This window comes from Dermacentor andersoni, chromosome 3 (genome assembly GCF_023375885.2).
Source record: "Dermacentor andersoni chromosome 3, qqDerAnde1_hic_scaffold, whole genome shotgun sequence".
NCBI lineage: Eukaryota > Metazoa > Arthropoda > Arachnida > Ixodida > Ixodidae > Dermacentor > Dermacentor andersoni.
Window position 1 is genome coordinate 223,687,205 of NC_092816.1, and position 25,548 is coordinate 223,712,752.

At 44.5% G+C, this 25,548-nt stretch overlaps 1 protein-coding gene across 1 annotated transcript in view; it reads left to right on the forward strand.

Moving 5' to 3' along the window:
• The window catches only part of nes (lysophosphatidylcholine acyltransferase 3 protein nessy), a 230,219-nt gene that overhangs the window by 43,663 nt on the left and 161,008 nt on the right, over positions 1-25,548 (forward strand). The window contains exons 2-3 of the mRNA XM_050183807.3: positions 5,156-5,263; positions 20,608-20,714. Of these exons, the coding sequence (XP_050039764.2) occupies positions 5,156-5,263; positions 20,608-20,714 (215 nt within the window). The remainder of the gene's footprint in view (positions 1-5,155; positions 5,264-20,607; positions 20,715-25,548) is intronic.

Sequence of the window (25,548 nt, forward strand, 5' to 3'; positions counted from 1 at the left end):
TTACATGTGCCCTCCTAGAGCAGTACCTGTAAAAAATCCAATCTATCGTCACATTGAAAAAAAATCGGCCCGCAACTTATACAACACCAGTCAGAATCTTGCCATACTTTGTTGTGGTGCGCTACATTGCTTTTTGTTCTTCATTTGCACTTCCTGATATCTATATTTAATTTTGTTTTCCTTTTGTCACTGTTGTAACCACTTGCTGAATTATGTAGGTGTGTTGAACAATTGGTCCCATTACTAGCCAGCCAGGCTATAGGACCAAACAAGTTTTGCGAAGTTTTCTGTAATGTGAAGATCAAAGGGACAATAAAAAGTACTAACGCAGTGGACACCGTGAACGAACATGCTTGCGTGTCGGACGGTGCAATTAGTCGGAGGGACACAGATATATTATTCGGATCGTGATGCAGCTTTCAGACTCAACAAAGTAATGCATGTCAATAAACGGTATAGCTCGCATTTATATAGTTACAGCACTAGATTAAAGAGTAGGCAATCTTAGACCATAAGGAAACTACGCGGGGACTTATCGAGAATCGGTTCACGATGTAACATAGAGAATTAATACTAACGGCATCGAGTGATCCTACACCAACCAAAATGTAATCTCAACTAAACCAGTTTATTAAGTTGTGTCCGCGACAACGGACATGTCACAAGGAAATTTGAAGGCATTAATTGATGTGAAACGATAAACCAAGTTGGTCATGGTGCTAAAATCATGCAACAGAGCTTTGAAAGAGGCTAAAAGTTAGATCACTTGCCCGAATGAAGCTGCGCCTTCAACGCAGAAAGACACAGACCGGGCGATACATGCACGGAACAAACCCGTTGAACACATTAAAAAGCATGGTAGTTAAGCGGTCAAGCATATGCAATGCACGATGGAAGCACCCAAGCCACAGTTGCGCACCTATTGTTGCGCCTTGCCATGTTACGTTAGCTTGTGAAACTTCATTAAAATATCTTTTTACAAATTAAGTACTAGCGTTACATATTTTTGATTGAAAATTTTTGTTGTATTGTCAAAGACACGAAAATTCGGCCTGGCTTTAGTTTCGGATGACGCGATAAATTTAAATTAGCAGATATTCATATGCACTGTCACCAACAGCTGTCTTCGCGAAATCGTCTCGTGCATAAGCCTTGCAGTATACTAGTTGATTATTGTATTTTGCAGAGCGCTGTTATATGACGATAACATACCGATGTAATTATTCCACTGATGGTGTTGAACGAATTGTTGCAAGCCAGAGGTAAAAACAATTCGTGCAAATTTTGCTTGTAAGACTTGGAGATCGAAATTAAAAACATACTAGAGCCTTTATGTCTCCATCAGATCTTACAGCGGAAGGCTTGGAGCCATTTGCTATAAGCTGTACAGCAGACATTTAATTTGGAGCTTAACTTAGCACTAGCCGAGCCAAGCTGGGTCAAGACGAGCCAGGTATGCTTGTAGCCAACTTTTGCTTCCTGGGATGCTATTTATACATTGATACATTGACAACAGATCGATAATAAAACCAAGGAGACAAACATACAAAGATACAGTACAGAACCAATACATGTTATCACCGTAAGCACATCGCACCTGGTCATTGGAAGGCAACCATTCCGGAAACCTCTTTTCCTTCTCGATAAGGCCAAAGATGGAAAGCTCACACACTTTTCTTTAATCTTGTCAATTGTATATGCTTCAATTATCTCTTGTCATTCTGCCTTGGGCCTCACTTAGAATGGTTGTTGTAGTATAGTGTCGCCCCCTGTCAGATCTCTGTGTCATCGTACATGTATGTTTTGTAGTTGTTTAGCTAGATGGCGCACCCCCCTTCTGTCATGTGACGAGCTTGGACCAATCGGGAGGTGTCATCTGGCATGTGAAGCCTTTATTAGTAATAAACGGCCGCGGGTCGGCTGAGTCTTCGTTCCGGTTTTCATCGGGAGCAGTTAGCTCCGAGTCTCCTTCACTGCGTCGGCGCTCGACGCGCGTTCGCTGGGCATGGGCCCCCTCTTGCCTGCCGCTGCCGACACAACAGTTGTGTTTTTATAAACTGGAATACAACTGCAATTCTAGCAGTGGATTCCTATTATTCCTATTATTATCGATTCGCTGTCATTGTATAAATTACATGTGTGATCAAATAAAATGTTTAGGTGAAGGTTAGCGCTGTGTATGTGTCTTTCTTATCCTTGGTCCCTGTTGTATTGTGCTGCTCTGTGTCTATTATGAGGATCTGCCTGTTGTGTCGCTTGAATATTGTGTGCATGTGCTTGCCGCTTAAAGGGCCCCTCACCAGGTCTGGCCATTTTGAGCTGACAAGCGTGAAGCATGCATTGCACGATAACGATCATGTCTGCAAAGTATTACATCGCTGCGCGCCATGGAAAGACCTGAAATTTCAAACCGAACACCGTTTTTCCTTCTACTTGGGGCTGCTGCGCTCCAAGTTGGAGGATGACATACGTGTGCTAGCGCGCCTATATACACGTGTTTGCACTGTGATGTCGCTCGTGGTGACATGTGACTTCGTGAAATATTCAAGGCAACATCTGTTATTTGTGTAATATGTTGCTTGAATAGACTAATTAAAGCTTAGAGAAAAAATAAAACACACAAACCGAATGTCTGCATGTTTTTCTTTTCACTTCACACTGCTGCAAGAGAGATGTACTTTCATTTCATCTGCTTGTTGCCACGTTGTGCAGTCATGCACGCAGACACCGAAACTATGTCATTTTCTACCATGTTCCAGCGCTGGATCATGCTCTGTAATCTGCTTGTGTCTGCTTCAGTGTTTGTGTAGCACTGATTTATACTGCTAGTCGGGTATCCTCGGTCACAGCGCGCAAAATCGTGTGCTACGTGAAACGATACAATTACAACAGCTGGCGCACTACGCTGTCAGTGGAACTGTGCCGCGCTGCAAAAAAGCGAGGAGAGAAAAGAAAAGATGACTTCCGCAATTCCCCATTTCATACCCATTCGCGCGCCAGGCGGGGCCCGTGATGTATGCGTCATGCGATCCTCGAGGTTCGGTAAGGGAGAATGCAGGGAAGGCATTCCACTTGCATTGTCTAGAAGGTGCGAGTGGAGAGAGTGTCTCGCTTTGCAGTGGCGCTCGCCTCCTGAAATCATGGGTTCGCGGCACTGAAATATATCTATCTCGGCTATTAATGAAGTGATCTGAAAAATTTTTGTGGCAGAACGCTCCCTAGAAAACACGTAACAACTTCCAGTGTATAACCGAAGTTTGCTATGTGGCCCGAGGAGGGGCCCTTGAAGGCATGTCTCTACGTTGCTTTAAATTTTATCACATTAATGGTTCTCACATTCATCGTCCACATTTCGATGGGGGTGAAATGCAAAAACACCTGTGTACCGCGGATTGGGCGCACTTTATTGAAAACCAGGCCTGGCCTGGAATTCCCTCACTAAAATAGGCCTGGAATTCCCTCACTACAACAGGCCTCGTAATCATATTGTGCTTTTGGCACATAAAACCCCAGAATTAATTTAATTACTTAAATTGACATTCATCATGAAATGGGTTCTGCTGGAAATTTTTGTTCTCATGGGGAAGTGATGTTTCAAGAGAGCAATAAATGTGGTAAATGTGTTCATTTTGATGTCCTCTAAGAATGTACCGACTTAAAGGCACTACACAAAGAAACAAGAGTTGACGGGACAAGATGTTTTGTTTCTCCGTTTGGTACCTTTAAATCGGGATGCACTTAATGAAATCAAGGTCTTTTAAGGCAAGAGAACAGCAGTGGTTCTGTTTTCTTGTCTCGTGCAACTTCAGAGGGTGTGAAAGCCGCCCAGGAGAAGAGAGCATTTGTACAAGTGGCAAGGTTATGATGCCTGCTTTTAAGTTGCTGCCTTGCAGGTTGAGGAATTTTTTATTCTCTTGTGCTCATTGCAAGCAAGTAAACGCTTGCTTTCAGAGGAAAACAGCAGTGACAACACTTTTTTTAATGGCACATTAACATGGTAACTGGCATGCCATTGTCACTTTCAAGCCACGCCTGATACACTGGCTAAAATGTGTAAAGAATTTCAACTACCAATAGCAATAGCATTTCAGAATGCTTAGGTGGCTGAGCAGATTTGTTGCAAGGGGTGTGCCACAGCAGAGGGAACAGTTGCTCCCACTATTAGCTGAGTGCAAGGTTATGTACTTGATTCGGATGGGTGGGAAAGGAATGTGCTTTGTGTGCACCCCCAGATGGTTGAAGTGAATCTTACTGCTCTCCACAGTTTTAATTTTAATTTAGTGAGCAGTTGCAAAGTTAACACATAATCTAGCTAAGGGTATGTGAATGTTGAGTAGGTATATGGCAACACTAGTCGGTACTGAAAGGGTACTACTGAAACTACAATTCCTGGCATAGCTTTAATGTACCTTATTTTTAGTGGTTCTTCGACCAAATCTTAAAATTTCTGGTGGGAGAAAAACAGCTCAAACTGCTTGAGATGGTTTGTTTGTGTACATCACCTCAGAATTATCACAGGAAAATAAATTTATTTTGTACAAAAGCTTGAATGCAGGGAGTGAGATTCAGGCTGCGACCATTGACATAATGATCAGAGTATGAAAACACTCCTCAGAAACAACATGTCTGATTGGGCAAACAGAGATATTTGCAGTTATGATAAACCACTTTGGGAAAGGCCTGCTTTTCACTAACTTACGTTGTAGGGAACAGTTTGTACAGTTCTGACTTGCTCCTTTTACTGTGCAAAATGCGCTAAGGTTGTCGCACTTCGATTGCATCTATAGCTTTGCACTCAATGCACACATTCTCAGGCTAAGAAAAGTATAGAGAAGATTTGCAAAATTATAAGGTTGTTGGAAAATTAGCATAATTTTAAGGTTGTTGGAAAATTAGCATAGTCATAATCAATTGCCAAAAATTGGTGAAGATAGGTTGCTGCAACTTTGGTTTCAGTGCAGCATTTATTCTCTTCATTCCTCTCCTGATAACAGCTTCTCTTTGTTGTGTTAGGTGACAGTCAACAATGTGTTGTCATCGTCATCTGATTGTTATTTTTTCACTGTCGTTCCTGTCATCTTGACGTCAATGATGACAGCTTGATCAGAGGGTGCCATGTTTGAGGAGGCTGACTGTGGTGTGTGTGTGTGTGTAGGCTACCCACTGGCCCTGATTCATCGTAATTTTCTGCTGGGCAAGAGTCCCAACGCGCAGCACTTCTACTTTGCTGCCTGTGGCCTGGTGCTCTGCTGCTTCAACTATGGTGAGTGTTGCTGCACAGCGTGGCAGTTCTTTTATTGGCAGAGTACCAAATTTTGCATTCTTGTCTTTCTGGGCCACAACGTCGGAAACAGCTCTCAATGACTACCAGTACAGCTCTTAGATATATTGGTGCTCATACTGTGACCGGAGGTGATGCATGCATGCATGTTTAATGAGGGAGCATTTACTATATTCTGTTTGTCCCTTTCCACTCCTAATATGCTTCGCCGCATAACAGGTGTGTGCAGGGGCAAAGTTGGCCTGAGAAAACTGGCCATTATGAAACTAGCCATTATGCAACACATAATAGACCTTTATTTATTTACAAAATGCTGCAGGCCGATGTGTGGCCACGTAGGAGGGGATTATTGTTTATACAATTGCGATACCTAATACATTCCAAGGAAAAGAAGAAAAATAATTGTGTGCAGTACAGTAAAGAGGTAATGTACAATGCAAGAAACTGCATACATGTCATTAAAAGCAAAGAAAACTTTTTCGTGAAAAGAGTAAAATATGAGCAGTATAAAATACATGACATAATCAAGCACAATTTTCCATTGCAAGTGGAACGTTATTGGACGTGAATACATTGACTAGCGGGGCGTTCCATTAGGTAATTTTTCTGGGGAGAAAGAAACTAATTTGCCTCTTTGGAAAGTTGGAGTTATCTTGTTTGGGTGATGATGCCTAGTTAATCTGATAGCGCAAAGGATCAAACTGAGCCACATTTCGAGAGGCCAAAAAGAAATTTTAGCCTTGCCACCTTTCTTGGAGCTTCAAGTGTGGCAATATTATTTTTATTCTTTAAGTGAAATATTGTGATGTCCATAACAATTAAAATAAAGTGTACGGCTAGTCTGTTGATGTGCTCCAGTTAACGCCCTTTTTCGTAAATGGGTTCCAGGTAACATAGCCCCCCCTTCCCTTCCCCGCCTCTTTCAAGGGCGTCTGCATCAGCAGGCAGTTTGGTGGGTTGTGATGTGGCACCACCCTCCCGTGTGTAGCCGAGAGTGGCCGAGTCATGTCTGGGGAAAGGGAGATGCTGGGAGTTGAGCCAGTGCCGGGTGTTTAGACCTTTAAGGCCCCCCAGGGGAGGCAACACACCCTCTTTTGTCTCTGCTTTTCCTCCAGACTGCCCCAGCTCGGAGGAAATTGGCAGTCACCTTTTCCTATCCTCCTCTTCAATCTTTGTCTTCCTCTCTCACTTTCAGTCGTTCCTGTCTTCTACTCATTTCCTTTTACTTCTGACTTCCCGGGTGGCGAGGGTTAATCTTGTGTAATATAGTCAGTCTTGGGTATATATACATATTAGGTTGCAGTGGCAATGCATGGCTGGTGTCTGCAGGTATTCTTCCAACCTAATAGCGTCTGCTTGTTGGACTCGGTGGTGGGTGGCCACCATCGCCACCCATATTTAGAAGGCTTACACGGCAAACGCTTTCCGCTCCTTCAATATTGCCCCTTAAAAACAGAGCACAACAAAAAAAGTTCGGAGTTCTTTTTGAAAGAAAACATAAACACCTTCCCTGTTCCTCACAGTGAAGGCAACACAACTGTAAGAAAACTGTCACCCTTCCTAGTATCCGAATACTTAGCAAACATGATTGGACCTGGCTACAAAGCCTCACAGATGGCAAGCGGAGACCTCTTCCTCTAACCGACAAAGAAAGACCAAGTAGAAAAGCTCACAAAACTCACCAGTATCGGTGACATTAATGTGACAATCTCTCCACATCACTTGCTCAACACAGGCAGGGGAGTAATATCAGAAGATTTCCTGAACCTTAGTGACGAAAAGCTCCTTGAAGGTTTCCAAGATCAAAACGTTATTAAGGTACAAAGAATGACACTCTGCTGAAATGACCAACAGATCTGCACGAAACACGTGATACTCACCTTTGATACCAGTACTGTGCCCAGTTCACTTGACGCAGGATACTTGAAAATCAATGTCCGACCATACATACCGAAGCCGAAGTGGTGCTTCAAGTGCCAGAGGTTCGTGCATGCCTCACAATCATGTAGAGAGAAAGAAACATGCACAAAGTGCAGTGCCAAAAACCATCTTTCTGACAACTGCAGTACTCCTGCACAATGTGTCTATTGCAAGGGAGGCCATCCAGCCTACCCGTGAGTCCAGAGTTCGGTAAGGGAGAATCCAGTCACCGTAAAAGAAAAAAAAATGGTGGAACAGCGGTGCCAATTGTGCCAAACTGCGCCAAGAGCAGGCCTTTGCACCGTCCTGCGAGAAAACTGCATTTTAGCGGGAAATTGTGCCAAGCCTGCACCAAAGCAAGCATACGAGCGAAATCCTCCTTCCATCTATGCTTCGCCTATGCCTCCCAAATTTTTTTCTGGTGGATGTACAATGTAGTAGTGCTGTACCGTCTTGGTCGCACGTGTTCATCGAACCTGTGTGGTACCGCAAAGTTTGCCAATGGAGGATGCTGCATTATAGGATTAAAGGTTAATTTTTCCTATGTTTATGAGGTGATAGCAAGGTTTTGTAAAAGAGCCGCTGTGATCAGAATTGCATGCGGTGTACAGTTTAGAATAGTATTAGCGAGCACATGCTGTCTTTCGCGTCTCTGAGCTAGCGAATAATTATAATTCATAATAGTACCACCTTGTTTTACTGCTCGCATGGATGTGGGCCAGATTGCCAATTTTGGCATTATGTGTAAGCGCTTGGTGTGAACACATGGAGGCCGTTGAGAAAAAAATAAGTAATGAGCCATTGCACTCTGTGAATGTGCATGACCAGCGAAGCTGTTTAGTACACGATGCAGAGGTGACGCACAATTTTGAACAAAAGTATGAACACATTTATTGTCTTGATCAGTGGTCATCGTGACGATAGATATGCACACACATTATTGTGTCACGTCTGTTATTATTATGCTAAATTCATCATATTTGCGTATAGTCCGGACTCCTGAGGAGCAATGCACCTACGAACAGCGATGGCAGGAACAGAGACGAGAATGTTATCGTTGCCAGCTGGTGGCAAACATCACCAATGAAGATCATGCACAAATGCCTAAGGCATGCGGGACATTGATTTTCGTAGGCACATTGATCCTTGGGAGTCCGGACTAAACGAGGCCACCCTATTATGACAGAAGGGAAGTGAAATCGAAAATGGACAACGGCAACTTGTCTTTCTGATTTTTTATATACATCTGCATGGACGACGGGACCACCGCCACGAGGAGCCGGAGGAAACGAGACATGCATGACATTTCAGTGGCACCACCACGTTGGGAGAGTGGAAGGAAAGGAAACTAGATATGCAAGTGCTTGGAACGCCGACAAAGAGAGGGCGGCGCTAACGTAGGCAGGGCCGACGCAGGTCAGCCTTTTAGGCTATGATTCGATTGTAGTATCGTAGTAAGATTCAGTCGTAGTATCCCTGGGACCACTTTGGGTGCCAGGTATGACAGGGTTAGTTAAAGGGTGCATTACCGGTTTCGGAGCCCACCACCCAGAGTCCCCAGGGGTATATGCCATTGTGCTTGGACCCTTTTGTGCACCATCACCAAGATCGGCCCACATTTTTGTTGACGCACAGAACCCTAGCCATAAACAGCTTTGCTGTGAAAGAGAACTGTGCGAGTATTCATCACTGGCCCAAGTCCGTTCTGCAGTAACATTTTATATGTATTCTTGCATTTATTTCCATGTCCAGATATTGCGACTGTTTTCGCAACGCCATTTCGCACTGGCGACTTAGCTATCAGTGCACCCCGAAGTTCGTGACCTGTTGGGGTAGCCTTTACAATGGCTTTGGCATTGCACTGCAGAGGTCGAGATCGTGGGTTTGCTTGCGGCTGTGGTGGCCACATATTGATGAGGGCAAGATTCATGAACGCCTTTAATACAAAAATTGCAAAGGGGCAGAAATAAAATTTGTTTGCATAACTTTCTTATGTTGTGCCATGCTTTATTGACAGATGAGAGAAAGTGAGAACCTACAACACCGTTTATCGCATTTGATGGCCACAGGTTTATGAGGACTGAGGTCGAATGTGGTACACGGCGAGAGCCGCCACTTTGATGGGTGCCGTCACGTTTATTGAAGCAAAACTATTGTGTCGAGTTCGAGTCACTGTGCTGTGTTGGGGAAGTAGCGTCGCTGATGCAAACGCAAAACCCTTCTTGCATCTCGCAGTTGCGCTGATCCTATTTCTTTGTTCAAAAACTCCCTAATGTGCATGGCCTGACACGAGTGTACTGCATGGTGTTATGTTCAGTGCAGGCGTGCGTACTCGATTGGTCTTGCAGTGAGCCTTTGCCCACAAGCCATGACTGTTGCACTGTGTTGCATCCCCGGTTAATAAACCCACATTTGATGACAATCTGTCTGAGGCGCCTTTTCTGCGCCTTATCGGAGAGTCGACGAACCTGGCTGCAGCACTCTTTCTGCATCGCGGTTTGAAAGAGCGTCGTGTCCTTCCATGACTGCGCTCACAAGGTATGCTTGTGCAAACCCGTCTCCAGAATGTGTCAGCTATATCAATTAAAATTTGTATGGTATATGATAAGCATACGTGAATATGATCGTGTGCCAGAAGAACTTGCTGCTGTGCCAAATCGGCTGTTTGCTTGTGCCAGGACTTGTGCGAGAAGGTGAAACGGATGTTCCACCTCTGAAAACATATCATTCTATGAAGCGAGGAAAAGGCTAGTGTTATTGCCTCAGGTAAGCTATGCCAGTACATCACAGCAGGGGGCAGCTTCACACGATTTCCAATGTCTACACTGTGCATGCCTGGTATTCCTATAGTGGTATTCCTAGTGCTGCCACCAGCAGCCACTAGCTGCTGGTGGCAGCAGCTAGTGCTGCTCCATCATCATCGAAGATGGGCCGGCAGACCGCAGTGTCACAGGGCCCAAAGTTGAACCAAACTCCACGGCCCAATATGCGCGCTTGGGCACCTGGCTCTCGATCATCCAGCGCCTCTGAGAAGGTGATGGAGTTTGACGCAAAAACCCTGGTGTCATCGACGTCAAAAGGTCCATGCTCCCTGGAGTGCACCAAGAAGGAAAAGCTTGCAACTGCACCGAAAAAGGGACAGGTAACTTGAACGGTTACCGCCCTTGATTAGTGATCCTTTCATTACATTTCACCTGTCTATATAGCTCACACACACACACACACACACGCACGCACGCACGCACGCACGCACGCACACACGCACGCACGCACGCACGCGCACACACACACACACACACACGTTAGCAGTTTTAATTGCTTTACAATGGCTTTCATCATGCATTGGAATTACAGAGTCCTGATCCATAACCTAGGGGACATCAGAGACATAATAAATTCTCACCAACAGCCTTCTGTCTCCAAGAAACAAACCTATGTCCCCAACACAAAAAAACCTTTTTGAAGAAGTACAAAGTATTTCGATGCAACCGAGAGCAAGTAGGTAGGCTCTCTAGAGGTGTCGTGATTATAGTGGACAATGGAGTTGCAACTCGCAAAGTGAAGCTTAAAACCAGTTGAACAATTGAACCCACTTATAACAATACTGGTTTTAACAATATATTGGCTATAACATTGAGAAGCTGATGCGCTGTCAACTTTTGTATATTTTCCGTGGTGAAATAACCCGCTTACTACAATGCCCCGATGCCGCCTTATCAGTAATAACGAAGTTTGGCTGCTGGGTGTCTTAGCTGAAAGGTAGTGAAATGTGAAATCTTTGAAAAAAAAAAAAAGAAAACTAGAAATTCGAGCCACTGCACCATGGGCCACTGCTCCAACAGCCGCCACACGGTCATCTTCTAGCCATCACCGCGCAGCTCAAACACAAAGCGGCTGCGCCCGTAGCTCTACCCCCCCCCCCCCCCCCCCCCGCTCTGAAACGCAAATGGACTGTGTGCCAACTGCGCTGCTAGCAGATTGCTCGCATGTTGCTTGCTGGCTCTTCATTCAGTGCAGTTCTGCAAGCAGCTTAAGTTTTTTGTTGGTTGTGTAGAAGTTCCTGGCCACGTGGTTTCTCAACTTCGCTTGACGCGCTGCCGAAATGGAAGATGGCTTATCTGCCCACTGATCATCGGCAATGCACGACGTTGCCGGTGAAATGAAACCGCTTGGCTGTAGATTTGGAGACTAAGTGCTTCTAAATGATGAGACGATCATCGCGAATGTACTTGCATCGGATAGCGTCAGCGACAACAGCAGCGATGACGTGGTAGGGCAGGCTGCCTCAACGTTGTCCTCACGGGAGACCCGGCATGATTCAGTACCTCTGGGGCTTCGTTTTCGCTAGGAACCTTCCGCTGCACTATGTGGAGTGGTTGGATACCTTGGAGAAGGATGTCTGCGAGCTTCACGTAAAGCATACATGGCTGATGGACATGGGCTTTTCTTGTGCAAGCCAGTGAGGGAAGTATGTGGGAACATGCTCGTGGTAATCTTTCCTCAGCATTTCTTCTGGATTTCTCAAGCTGACAGGTGGCCACAGCAGCCTTCTTGCAATTTTAAAAGGCCCCTTTCAGGGCCACCAAAGTGGTGCCTTGGTGGCACTCGCGTATCGCTTGCCACCCATGACACCTCTTTGCCCTTGTTATAGCAGTGCCATTCTTACACGCGATCGGAGTGCCCAGGAAGCAGGTAAACGAGTGAATACAATCGGCAGCCAGATGGAGGAAGGTGGTGGGAAGGAGCACTGGCCTACCCGTCATTATAGTTTTCTCATATCAGCTCTGCCATGAGCCTATTTTGATTTTTTCATGCAACCCGGTTATAACAATTATTGGTTATAACAATCGAATTTTCGTGGCACTTGAATATTCTTATACCGTATTTACTCGCATAATGATCGCACTCGTGTAATGATCGCACCCCTGAATTTTGTCGTCAAAATACGATTTTTAAATTTCCCGTGTAATGATCGCACCCCGAACTTGCTGCAGCAATATGTCGTGTGCCAAGTCTAGTTAATAATGATCACGCTTACCATATGTCGAATGCTATGCGAACGACTCTTGAAGATAAACCAAGTGGTCTGCACGCACCAAACATTCTTAAGCAGATGCCCCATTTCATCACTTTCCGCACTTTCATGACAAAAAAAAAAAGATACAACCAAGCTTGCCTTTATTATGTGTGGGCTTTATAATGGTTGTGGTCAACAACAACAACAACAAAAAAGGCACCTTTCGATTCTTCTTGTCTGCACTTGTGGGCATGCAACTGCAGAAAGCATGAAAACTGCAGGAAGCATGGAACGAAAGGCCTATAACTGTATCCATTCCTGAAAGCGAGTTCAAAGAGAAAGCGCGGTAAAGACCGAAAGACGGCGAGTAATGTGGCGCAGCCAAAGACGGCGACAGACGCAAAAAGGCAGGGCGCAATGAAAAGAAAGGTGCAGTCGTCATTGACGACGTGTGCGCATCGAGCACGTCCGAGCCACCAGTCACAAAGAGACCGTGAAGCATGTTCTGCACGGACGCGGACAAAGGGCACGGGGCAGTTACGTTCCTCGTCGTTCCGTCGGTCTTTTCGGAGTGCAGCATGTAGTGCGAGGGAGCGCAAGGTGGCAAGACGAAACGAGGTGATAGGGAGTCGCGACGCGGTCAGTCGAGTTCGTGATGAAAGCGTGGCGCCAGGACGCAAATTGGCAGGAGACTAACGTCTTGTAGGAGCTGATAGTGTGTCAGCCCTTTTGTTGTTCCTGGGTAGCCAGAATAGCTTTCGAACCGCGGCTACCTCGAGTATGGCTCAAAATTATAAGTCAGCCGAAAATGCTTGGAACGGGAGGCCAAGAGAGCTTCCGTAGAAGTAAAGCATGTTGTTTGGTTTTATTTTTTTGAGCAATGGAAAATTTTCGCGATTTAAGACTAAGGTGTCTTTCAATATGTAAGATATGAGCTTTGTTTATGTTTTGTTTGAGAAGCTTGAGATTTGAAAGATGCGTTTTATGAAAACCTGTAGTTTCGCGAGGTGTTAATGAGTAGATAGGCTTTTTTTGTGTGTGTGAGTAACCTGAAGGTCCCGGCTACCGTTGAGAGGCCTATGGTAATGCGGGTGTGTATTAGTTAACCTTCTTATTATAAGTTTTTTTTAATTTTCTATGGTTAAGCACGTAGATTTTCAGTTAGTGCATGATTTGCACTGAGAAGCGTTCTTAGTTCCTTTAGCGCGTGTCCTGTGCGGACGGAAGGAAGCAGAATGTTTGACTGGGTTGCTTGTGTGTGTTCAGGGCAGCCGTATTCTGACTTCTCTAGTAAGTGTGCGTGGAGCTGGTTATTAGAAGACACATTTGTTTAAAGGTTCCTCTGAGTTGCTTAAGTTACGTAAGTTTGGTTGTTTGTTTAAGGTATGTGTCCTGTATGGACTAAAGGTACAAATGTAAGTAAGCGTGATTAAATGCTTACGTACGACGCAAGTACGCGTTCGGAATAGGGACCACAAAGCTAGCGCAATTGTAATTACGTACCTGAGGAGTTCACCAGACTTTTCAGTGGCACCAGTACGTGTGATAAATAAGCCACTGGGATAGGGTAAGAAGAGACTGTTCGTGAAGTTAGGCTGCTTATGTTTGGGTACTGGTAGTTGCGAGCCTTCAGTTTAGTTCTGCGTAAACCTTTACTCTTATGCAGCACGACGGTCACGTTTGGTCGAATTCGGGGGGAACATGAACGCTTGCTTTGGCGGCACGAAATTTTGGGGCAAAATTTGGGGTTCCCAGTTGAGCGGCTTGCATTGAAATTTCGATAGGAAGCCTGGTGGATTAACAGCTGATTCCGGGCGTTTGCACGCTGAGTGGTATTGTGTTGCCGGGATCGACTCTTCTGTGCCGGTTGTTGCGAGATGGTTGAAGGCATTCCAAGTGCAGGAGTTGCAGAGAGCAAAGCCATCTTCTTGTTCGCCAGCCATTTTCTTCCTGCCAAGCAGTTGTCAGCACTGGCCAGGCGAGATTTTCAGGGCCATGGAGGCGCTGTTAGGATCGGCCTGCAGGGGTACTGCTCTGCAAAGCTATTTCAGCCCGCTGCACGTGCTTCGATCGACCCGCGGTGCTGGCGCCCTTCGGAGAACCAGCGAGGACGACAGCGCTAATCCACCATACGCCTCGTTCGGAGAATCGGTGACGACAGCAGGGTGGGCCATGTTTGGCACCCAATGTATTGTTGATTGATTTGCCGGGTCGTCATGGTCTCTCCGCAGCAAAAGCTTTCCTAACAAAAGGGGGCTTTGCGGTTCGGGGGCTCCAGGATTCGTCACAGTCTGCTGACACTCGTGGCGACTACAGGAGAAGGGCAGCTCTGGAATTTAGAGGCGCAAGACAATGGGCAACCGGCAGCTGCGCTGCGGGGGTCAGCATGGGGAACCGACGTGCCTTTCAAGACTCAAGATAATGGACAACCGGCGGGTCAACTTCGATGACTGGTCGAACGGTTCTCTCACCTAAGGAACTAGGGGCCAATGGAGTGTTTATAAGCAGCTGTTGCCTGCTGCTAGAGGGTGCTCGTCGTCGTGCTCGTGTTCGTACTCGTGAGCTGTGTGCTCGTTTGCTATATGCTTCGTCTTGCGTGCTCCATTTGGGGGCCACACTCGACTGTCGAATGTATCTCTTGTTTACAATGTAAATACTGTAAATAAACCCTGTACACCTAGTTCCTCCCAAGTTCCTCTCTACGACCTTCAACCCCTTCAACTGCTGGCAGTTGCGAGATCATCCGACAACTCTAATACCTTGTAGCTATAGACCTATTGCACTGGCACCTTGCCTCGCCAAATCCTTGGAAAGCATTCTGAATATTAGGTTAATGTATATGTTCTAATCCCATGAACTTCTTGATGTCCGCTAATGTGGTTTTAAAAGAACATGCTCAACAGTTGACCATCTTGTTCACCTTGAAAACTCAGTTCGAGAAACTTTCATACTCAAACAACACTGTCTGGCAGTTTTGTTTGATATGGAGAAAGCTTACGATACCACTTTGTGGTTTGGGATTCTCCATGGCCTTGCAGACCGTGGCATCTGGGGCAGGATGCTGAAGTTCCTGAAAGACTTCCTCTGCGATTGTTGATTTAAGGTATGCCTTGGTTCAACCCTTTTGAGGAACTTTGTTCAGGAGAATATAGTGCTGCAGGGTTTTATTGCTACACTCTTAATAGTAAAAATTAACTCCATAGCAAAAATAATCCCAAAGCTATTATGTACTCTGTTTATGTTGATGACCTTCAAATTGCATGCATGTCCTCTAGCTTGCCAACATGTGAGAGAGAGATACAACTCACATTAAAAAAACTTGCGATCTGGGCGGACAGAAATGAATTTAGGTTTGCCACACAAAAAGCAGTTGCTGTTCTTTTCTCATTCAAAAGAGGCCTACAGCTTTATCCTTCTCTGCACTTAAATGAGGCAGTGCTCCCAGTAAAACACGAACACAAATTTTTAGGCCTTACATTTGATAAAAGCTTGCATTCCTGCTGCATATAAACAGTTTGAAAGTCTGAGCTTGCCGAGCTCTGAACATTTTTAAATTACTCTCAAATAAGTGCTGGGGGTCTATTAGCACATGCCTTCTACACATCTAACATTCTCTGGCATGTTCTTGTCTAGATTACGGGAGCATAGTCTATGGTTCAGCAAGACCCTCATATTTAAGACGATTAGATCCTGTTGATAATCTAGGTCTGTGCCTTTCATGCAGAGCATACAGAACGTCCACTGTAGTAAGTCTTTATGTAGAAGCAGATGAGCTCTCATTAGACGATAGAAGAATAGCACTCGCGTGTGCATATGTTCTTACAATCAGAGCGTGAACACATCCGTGTTATCCGATTGTTGCAACTTATCCTTCTCGAACGTTGTTCACCAATAGACCCCCAAGCAACAAGGCCATTGGTTCTGCGCTTCGGAGATGCCAGGAGCTGCATTTATTGGACACATTGCCTGACACTGCACAAAACCATGTCTCACTGCCCCCCTTCGTAAAGTTTTCCATCAGTGTTGGATCTCATTCTTACACAATTCAAGAAAAGACAAACCCTTAGAAACACATTGTGCAAGTATATCTCACACTTAAAGTAAGCTTCAATAACTGCACTGAATTTTTCACGGATGGTTCCAAAGCCGCAGCTTACGCTGGAAGTGCAGTAATGGATGGGAATGGCAAGTCTCCCTCAGTGTGCGTCAATATTTACTGCTGAACGTTACCCTGTGTTGCTAGTTGCAAAGAAAATAATATGCGAAAATATAGAGAGCACCATTATCTACACTGATTCCTTCGGTGTAATCAGAGCACTACACTGCAGAAATGCAGGCATGCCGTTACTTGGGGAAGCAATACATATTATAACAAGGATCACAACATGAGGACATAACATAAAGCTCTGTTGAGTTCCAAGTCATTTAGGAATTGATGGCATTGAGAGAGCAGACGTATGCATTGCACAAGCTCGCAACAATTAGGAAATATACGCATGCCCCATAAAGATTGCATGAAGTTGGTACACAGCAAACTTGGGGACATATGGCTGTCTACATGGAGCGATCAACTAAGTCACAAGCTACAAATGATAAAACCTACCCAAGGAGGATGGAAGTCATCCACAGATCGGGAACGGTTTTTTGAAGTTATGTTGTTTGCACCACTGGGCACACACACCTCACACACAACTTCATTCTGACTAAAGAAAACAAGCCTGGTTGTGATAAATACAGAGATAAACTGCATCTTATTCTCATGCACAGAACTTGAAACATAGAGGAAAAAATATTTTGCCCCATTTTACAATGGACACATTCCTTTTCATCCAGTATTGATTTTAGGTGAAAATGCACTTGTTGACATCACACATGTTTTCAGCTTTTTAAAGGAAGCCAGGGTTTTTGAAAAACTCTAAATGCTGATCATGTGCTTCGTTACATATTGTGGTACACCTCATCCACCTTCCTATGTCTGAAAAGGCTGAGGCCTTTACCTAATTTGCTGGCATGATCAGTGCCCTTACCCAGACAAGGACTCGCTGAGGGGACCCAATCCCTTTAAAGAAACTGTACCTTGTGTTTGGCATCTGATAGCCTTAGTTGCCTATGTGCACTAAACCCAATACGACAGCAGACGACATAGGCCTATTCCAATCTCAACATTACCACTGGGTTGAACACTAATCGTTTCACGGATGAAGGGGAATGTTTAAGTTTGTGCCTTAACAGGCATTTGCACTGAGCAGATGCACAGACATTATTGCTGTGTTCCAAACAGTTCAAGCTGTTTTTTAGTGTGACATCTAAATATTTAAAAAGTCTGTTTTGATGATTGCACATTCCTTAGTAGTCTACTATTGTAGACGGCGTTTCTTTTTAGTGATGCGCATAAAAATTTTTTTCTTCATTAAGTTTCATTTCTTAAGTATCACACCTTGAGAAATTGGGCCAAAATTATTAATGAGGGTTACTTGCTCATTAGCATTGTTTATCACTTTGCAGAGTAAGCAGTTATCCACGAACGACCTCATACTAATGCCATCATTGATGCGTGTTGTCATTAATATGCACTAGGAAAAGTAAAGGTCTGAGCACGCACTCTTGCGGCACTCCTGAGATTACTGGAAGACACCCACTGTAATGACCTTTGACAGCGACAAATTGCCTGTGCATGCTCAAGTAATAAGATATCCAGGTTGGGTGGAAAGTCATGGTTGCTAAGTTTCATTATCAAATTATAATGAGAGACCCTGTTAAAAGCTTTGCTAAAATCAAGGAATATAACATCAATCTGGGGGGTTTATCAAGAACTGAAGCAAAAGTATGAGCGGTAGAGAGAAGCTGAGTAGATTTAGACAATCCCTTGTGAAACCTGTGTTGATATGAGGGCAGAATGTTGCATTTTTCTAGAAATTCTACTGTAATATTTGAAGTAATATGCTCTAGAAGCTTGCATGATGGGCATGTTAGTGATACGGGACGATAGTTTGTCAGTAAAGCCGCGTCACATTTCTAAAAGAAAGGCACAAGACGAGTGACACGCGAGCATGATGGAATGATGCCATAGGAAATGGATGTGTTAAAAATTATAAGAAAATGGCAAAGCCACTCTGCATATCAATGAAAGAAAGCATTCAGGAGAGTCTGAGAACCATATGCCTTTTTCGATTTCAGATTTAAAAGCATGGAAAATAGGTCCTCGTGTGTTATAAAATTAGTAACATTTTCTGCATTGTCAGAATTAGAGAGCACTGATTTGACTCTGAGAAGACAAAGTAAAAGTAGGGATTAAACTGAGACGGTTATTGTTGCTTATGAATTATCTATTAATTTTTAGAGGGCAATTATTTTTCGCTTATTTGAGTTGAAGTGGCACCAAAATTTTCAGGGCAAGTCTTAAAAAGCCTCTCGCCAAGTGTGGCCATCTTGATCTCACAAGTGCCGTGCACTCCCGCAGGCACTGCCAACCATTTTATCTCACTTTTGAATCTTGTATAATCATTGGGATGTACAGGGATGGAACTCGAGCCAATAATTTTGGCACAAATATAAATTTAAATACGCTGGCTTTCAGGAATGCCATAATACACGGCCACTAGAAGCTTCTTTCATTGAAGGCCAACTGCAACGAAATTACAGACCATGTAAAAAGCCCTGTTTCAGATAATTTATACCTACAGATAATTTATACATCTGTGAAAAATTTTACGCTTAAAATGTGACTGGGCACTTCACAAAATGCTCGCAAAAATTGATGTTTCTCATACCGAAACTGGAAAAAGATAAAGATGCTGCTGCGGTTATCAGTCGCCAAAAGTGATGTACTGTGGAGACTATAGAGAACCAGCGTCTGGGTTGTCTGCTTCCCTTGCTTGTATTGGGGGCGAGGACTTACGGAGTTGCCATTTGTCGGAAGTGCCTTCCTTGCGTAGTATGAGGGATGACTCGGCACGCTCCTCACAGGTTTCGCTTACGGTGCTCAATAAAAACGACGGGGCAGCCTTCCTGGACATTTCTGTAATTACTCTTAAAATGAGGGAAGTTTTTTACTGTCGAAATAATAATCTTGGGCCAAATGAAAGCATAGAATCGTTTACAGACGCTATCTTATTACCGAATACGTATAGTGAACACCATTTCACGCAGTCGCCACGATGGAGTCTCCCGAAACGGCTTCTTGTGTGAAAGGCAGGCAAACGCTGAAAGTAAACTATGTGAAATATGTTCTTATAGTAGGCTGTCTGTAAAACCAAATGGGGCATAACAGAATCAAACCTCAATGCAGCAATCGCACGGGTTTGCAGTGACCGACTGCGCGTCTGCATGCATATCTACGCACAATGTTTCGCTTTCGCTGCGTGCGCATTTTTGCTCCATGCCATGAGCTTTAGGCCACAGAATATGAGCATATGGCAGTACACAAGCAACCATTGCTGAGTGGACGCTATCAGAACTGCCCAAAAATAATTTTGTTATAGAGACTTCGAAGCCTACGGCGACTGTGATGTGTTGTCGCGACGATTCAGTCTTTCTTTTTTTTCTTCTAAATTCTTGGACGTTTCAATACAACTTCAAAAATGTGCTCATTTTAGGAATTGATCGAAGGACATTGTGGCAGCAGGTGCTTTTCAACTGTGTGGCGACAAGTGATTTGGTCCAGCTGTGTCTAGCTGAGTCAATAGATTCACTGCTTTGCACTAGCACTGATGAAGTACTTCAGAGCTGTGTAGTGTTAGTGTGCTGCACTAGTACAGTCCCCAGCAGGTGTTGCTCAACTTGTTTCCTGACCCTTTCAGGCACCTTTATTTCTGTTGAATAAAATCTTACTTTCACTGCATTTCTCACCCGTTCAGAATCGTGAAAAGTGTACAGCAGCAGAATAAATTACGGATTTTCAATTTTATGTTGTTTTGTCAAGTTTACAGAAAAACCTGCTGCGGGAATATTACATATGAGAATATCAACTATGTTATATCTAGTGGGCTTGAATTGCACCTATCGAGGGCCATTTAAAAATTAAGCCTGGAGTAACACATTGGGTGATGACTTTGAGCATTAATGCATGGAATGCTTTTTATGGGTCACCTGGTCATACTGGAACAACCTGCAAGATTGGATTGGGAAATAACCTGGCATCACACTAAACCTCGTTGCTTCTGTGCCCTTTTGGCACAATGCCTGCAAACTAAAACACATTAGTTTTTATTTCTGTTGACGCATTTGTAAAGCTGCAGCTCTTTATCACTGCAGCTGCTGTTTGTCGTCGTTGACCCATGGACGTGCACTTGTACCTCTCCGTCCATGCTTTGACAAGTGTGATCTCCCTTCCATACCTGGGTGTCTTGGGGGCTGCCTTGAAACAAATTTGACTGAAACAAATATGCAGGCCTGGCAGTGTACCACTCGCTGCTCAACATCGTGGTGGTGTATGCTGTGCTCAAACTGGCTGGTGGCACACGTGCTTCGGTCGCCTTCAGCTTCATCTTCTGCATGGTGAGGGCAGGACTGCTGCTGCTGCTCTTTCAATTGTGTTCACTGTGTGCCCCCTTTCTCTCTGATGGTGGTAAGAGAAAACAGTCTATTTACCTGAAGTGGCTCATTTCAGAGTTCATTGTATTGCTGTAGACTTTGCATTGTAAGCTCCTCTGTGTGTTGGACGCACTGTACAATGTGCCGTATTCTGTCAGAAATGATGAAAGCATTTTTTTCTGCCTTGTAATGCTTGTAGCCAAGAATTAACTTCTGCATGTTCTTTGAGCCAGAGATTTAAACGCTAATAAAAAAAAAAGAAACGAAAAACTACATGACTGACTGACTGACTGACAATAATTGGAAATTTAATTAGTCTGTAAGTATTATGATGGCTTACTAGCAATTGCAGAGAGCATCATACTACCACCTTGACTTACCTTTTGTGCAGTATCCAGTGCCTTGGAATAACGTTATTTAACTTTGACACATTTATTGATAGTCTATTTTGTGAATGTATACTGCATTAACCAGCAAATTAAAAAAAAGCTCATATTTTTGCTCACGGTATTTAGGTATTTTTTGCCAAGTGGCGTAGCAGAGGGAAGCGAGCAATTCAGTTTGTTGTGTTCCACCAGTTTGAGTGTGCACTCTGCCCTTTTGCTGGCTTTGTTTTTTACGTGCTGATGCAAGAGGTTTCATGGAGGCATCTGTGAAAAAGAAAGCTGCTTTTTTTGTGTGTTCATCCAACTTCACTGCAGTAAGATGCTGTTGTTTATGCTGGCACATTCTTCACTTCACTTTATTACCTTAGGCACCCTTCTAGGGTGTATTACATTAGGGGTGGATATACAGAAATAATTGGAAATGTTAACCACATGTTATTATTGTGACAGGCAATCTGTTACATTCCGTAAAAATGTTGACGGACAAGTTGTCGGAAAGGTTGTTGCAATCTGTGCCTGCACGTGGAAAAAAGGAGGTGGGAAATGTTGCAGCGTGGCATTGCGCGACTTGAAGGGCATGACTGGTGCCGAGAGAGAATAAACTTTTTTATTCGGTGAATGAAGCTTTGGAGAGGCGTCATGTGCATGCTGTTACGGTGATAAAGCTTGGACGGTGACGGGTGCAGGCTAGAGATGCGACTTGGCAACAATGTGCAAGGGTGGCTAGAGCTGATTGCACATGTAAAGATGTATGGTACAAAGAAAATGAATGAATAAACCAGGCTACACGGTCCTGTACTGCTTCAAAAGTATAAGATATATTTGATACAGCCTTCAAATGGCAGTGGCATATTCAAACTTTGGTCTGGTAATGGATATGTAAGCCAACAACTTTAAGTGATGAGGTGCATGACATAACCGATGGTTTAGAAAGTTGAGCACTACTATGTTAGTGACATGCATGTACCAAGCTAAATCATGTGGCAAGGGGGTACTTCGAGGGCGTTCTGAACCACCCCTCGGTCTTGGTGAAAAAACACAGTCCGTGGATAGCATATGCTACTGTGAAAATCTCAGCCAGATTTTGCAGTCGTGCGTGGTGAGTATATCTCATAAGCGGAGTGCGAAGTCACCTTTTTCACAAATGCTTTTTATTCAACAGAAGCTTGCTCCCAACTCTTTTCTGGATGCTTTATTTCATAACATAGCAGATCCCCATATGTGACTGCTGTTGGCCAATAGCTGACACCAATCGGGAAGGGTGTTTGGACCAGTGTGCTTCTTCCTACTGTTTCTGTGTATATTTATCGACGCACTTATACAAACAAACTGAAGTAAGTGAAAAATCTGCTTGCTTAAAAATGACATACTTCCAGAAGAAGCTGACTATCATCTGCTGAGGCCTGGCCGCGCCCCCCCACGTAGGAATTACACTTTGGCCGCCCTGCTTATCGTAGCCGTCGAGTCTCTCTAATTTCTACTAGTTTTGAACACTCAACTAGCCTCGAACCATGCGAAATTTAAGGTCAGACTACACGTACGCTTGCCAATGCAAAGCTCGTTAGACGCCTTGACTGACCTGACTTCATATTGAGGTATACTTGTAAATGTGTAAGTTGAACGTGGCTATTATTGATTGGTCAAGCTAGTGCAGGACAAAGCAGGTCCGTATCACGTAGCATGGCCAGACTGGAGCACATAAACGAGATTACGCACTTTAGCGCTGTCGTGCACAAAGCAAATGCTGTGCATACACACTACACTTGCATGTAGCTGCAGTCTGCTACATAGCGTAGATACCGTGGCCATCGCAGGGTGCCACGACAAGTCCGCTGACTGAGCTCACTGCTGCTTGACGAGGACAACCATGTTTGCTACGTCATAGGTGCCAAAATTGGAAATAGCAGTGTCTACGTGAACACCCAAAATCAAGTTTGAACGGCTTGCCACGGTGATGTTCAGTAGGTTGAGTGTTGTAGGCACGTCCCGCTGCTCTGTAGCCTTTGCAGTGCAAGTCGTTGCAGAAGGAGTGGAAGTGCTGTGTAGGGTACGTTTGGCTGCCAATTACTTTGTGTCTGCTGAACACGTTGAAGTACTTTTTGCACAAAGTATTTCTTAACTAGTCTATTTTAGCTTCAAATGCATTTCTCTACTTCAATAAAAAGTGGTTAGGGGCCCCTGTAAATGATTCGACTGCTTCCGTGTGGATGTTACCGACTGTTTTAAGGGAAAGACAAGGGGTCACAACGACATGAAAAGATAGTGATTTACGTTTACTACGGGCTCATTCCACACCAAATCGGCCAGTGTTTTTTCAACCGTCGCAGATATAGTTGAAAAGATTTATGCATGTTGTTCATGTTCAAAACTAGTTCTCCATATTTATGTTTCTTTCCAATAATTTTCTAGCATTTTGACGAAAACTTACTGTTAGTGCTCAGCTGAGCTAGAAGAGACCAATCAACATTTTTTTTCAAGAGCACGTTGCTTGATCTAAGCATTAAGGTGGTGTGTATGGCAAGACAACGAAGTGGTGTGACTGTCAAAATAGCCAATACTTCAAATATTTAAACACTTAGGCTGATTTTGGCACCAACAAAAGTGAGTAAAATTGCAGAGTATGAATTTTTTTCTCAGAGTGCAGGAAAAATCTACTGTGGTAGCCTGGTCGACATAGTATAGCCAAAAAAAAAAATATTTGAAGCTTAGATTGCTTGAAAAAAAAAAAAAACTGCGAAGTTCAAATTTTTCCCAAATTGCTTCGGGTTCAAGGCTGAAAAAGTTACTTTGGTGGTTGGCTTAAAAATATCGATGATATTCCCCATGTGTCTGCTATGCATGTGAGAAGTTACAAGAAGATATTTTTTTTTAACTCAAGAAATAATTTTTTTTAATGTTCATGCATGAATTGCACAGACAGCATAAATATGGAATCCTGGCTGTCTAGCAAATAGAGATTGTTTATAAAATGAGCCTGACAAACTATTCAGCCAACTGTGACTGTTTTTTTTTGTCAATGCCAGGACAACTGACGTCAAGTGCCACAGCCTCGAATTCAAGTTTTTAAATTTCCTTGAATGTGAAAAGTGAACGTCAACCACAGTTGGGCACATCAGCCTGAACATATTGTTACGTGTAGAAAGACACAGACGAAAGAGGCTATTTACAGGCTATTTACACTGGACTGGAGGCAGAGCACCAGGCCGACATTCACTCACGCCAAGGGCACAGACCGACTTCGTCGTCGTTCTCACGGTAGCTCGTCCCTTGAGCATCGCTCGATGATATCGTAATACTACCCCCCGGCGGCAAAAGCGCCGTCACGGTGCTGTTAAATATCCAAATGGCGTGGAGAGTTGTACGGTTTGAGTCGGGCGACGTGGACAATGTCACTGGTTGTCACAGCAGAGGACGTAGTGGGCGTGGCTGGAACGATTTCGTAGGTGACATCGGTCACTTGGTGAAGCACGCGATATGGGCCCATGTAGCAGGAAAGCAGTTTTTCACAAAGGCCAACTTTACGCGATGGTGACCAAAGCAACACGAGGGTGCCGGGCACAAAATTGACATCACGGTGACGAAGGTCGTAGCGTTGCTTTTGTTTGCCTTGAGAGACTTGTAGACGAGCGCACGCAAGTTGGCGAGCATGGTCAGCATGGGCGATAGCATCACGGGCATAAGCGCTAGTTGATGCTGTGGTGGACGGAAGCACAGTGTCCAGTGGTAGCGTCGGTTCGCGGCCATACAAGAGGTAAAAAGCAGAAAAGCCAGCAGTGTCGAGACGGGAAGTGTTGTACGCAAAGGTGATGTAAGGTAGAGCCTGGTCCCAGTCACGGTGGTCGTCTGAAACTTATTTGGATAGCATGTCTGTAAGGGTGCGGTTCAAACGCTCAGTGAGGCCGTTCGTTTGGGGGTGGTAGGAGATGTTAAATTTATGCTGTATTGAGCAGGCACGCATGATGTCGTCAATGACTTTGGCTAAGAACGTACGGGCACTGTCTGTTAGCAATTGACGCGGAGCACCATGAATTAAAATGATATCATGCAGGAGGAAGTCAACAACATCAGTTGCGCAACTGGTCGGAAGAGCGCGGGTTACGGCGAAGCGGGTCGCGTAGTCCGCCGCGACTGCAACCCACTTGTTTCCTGATGTAGATTCCGGAAATGGACCGAGAAGGTCTAAGCCGACACGATGGAAGGGCTCTGCAGGGATGTCAAGCGGCTGCAGGTAACCAGCGGGGAGCTGGGAAGGCTGCTTGCGTCGTTGGCAAAGTTCACAAGTGGTGACGTAACGTCGTACGGAACGGGCAAAGCCTGGCCAGAAAAAACGGCGACGTACACGGTCATAGGTTCGAGATACGCCGAGGTGTCCTGCCGTTGGTGCGTCGTGAAGCTCTTCTAGAACGGTTGAG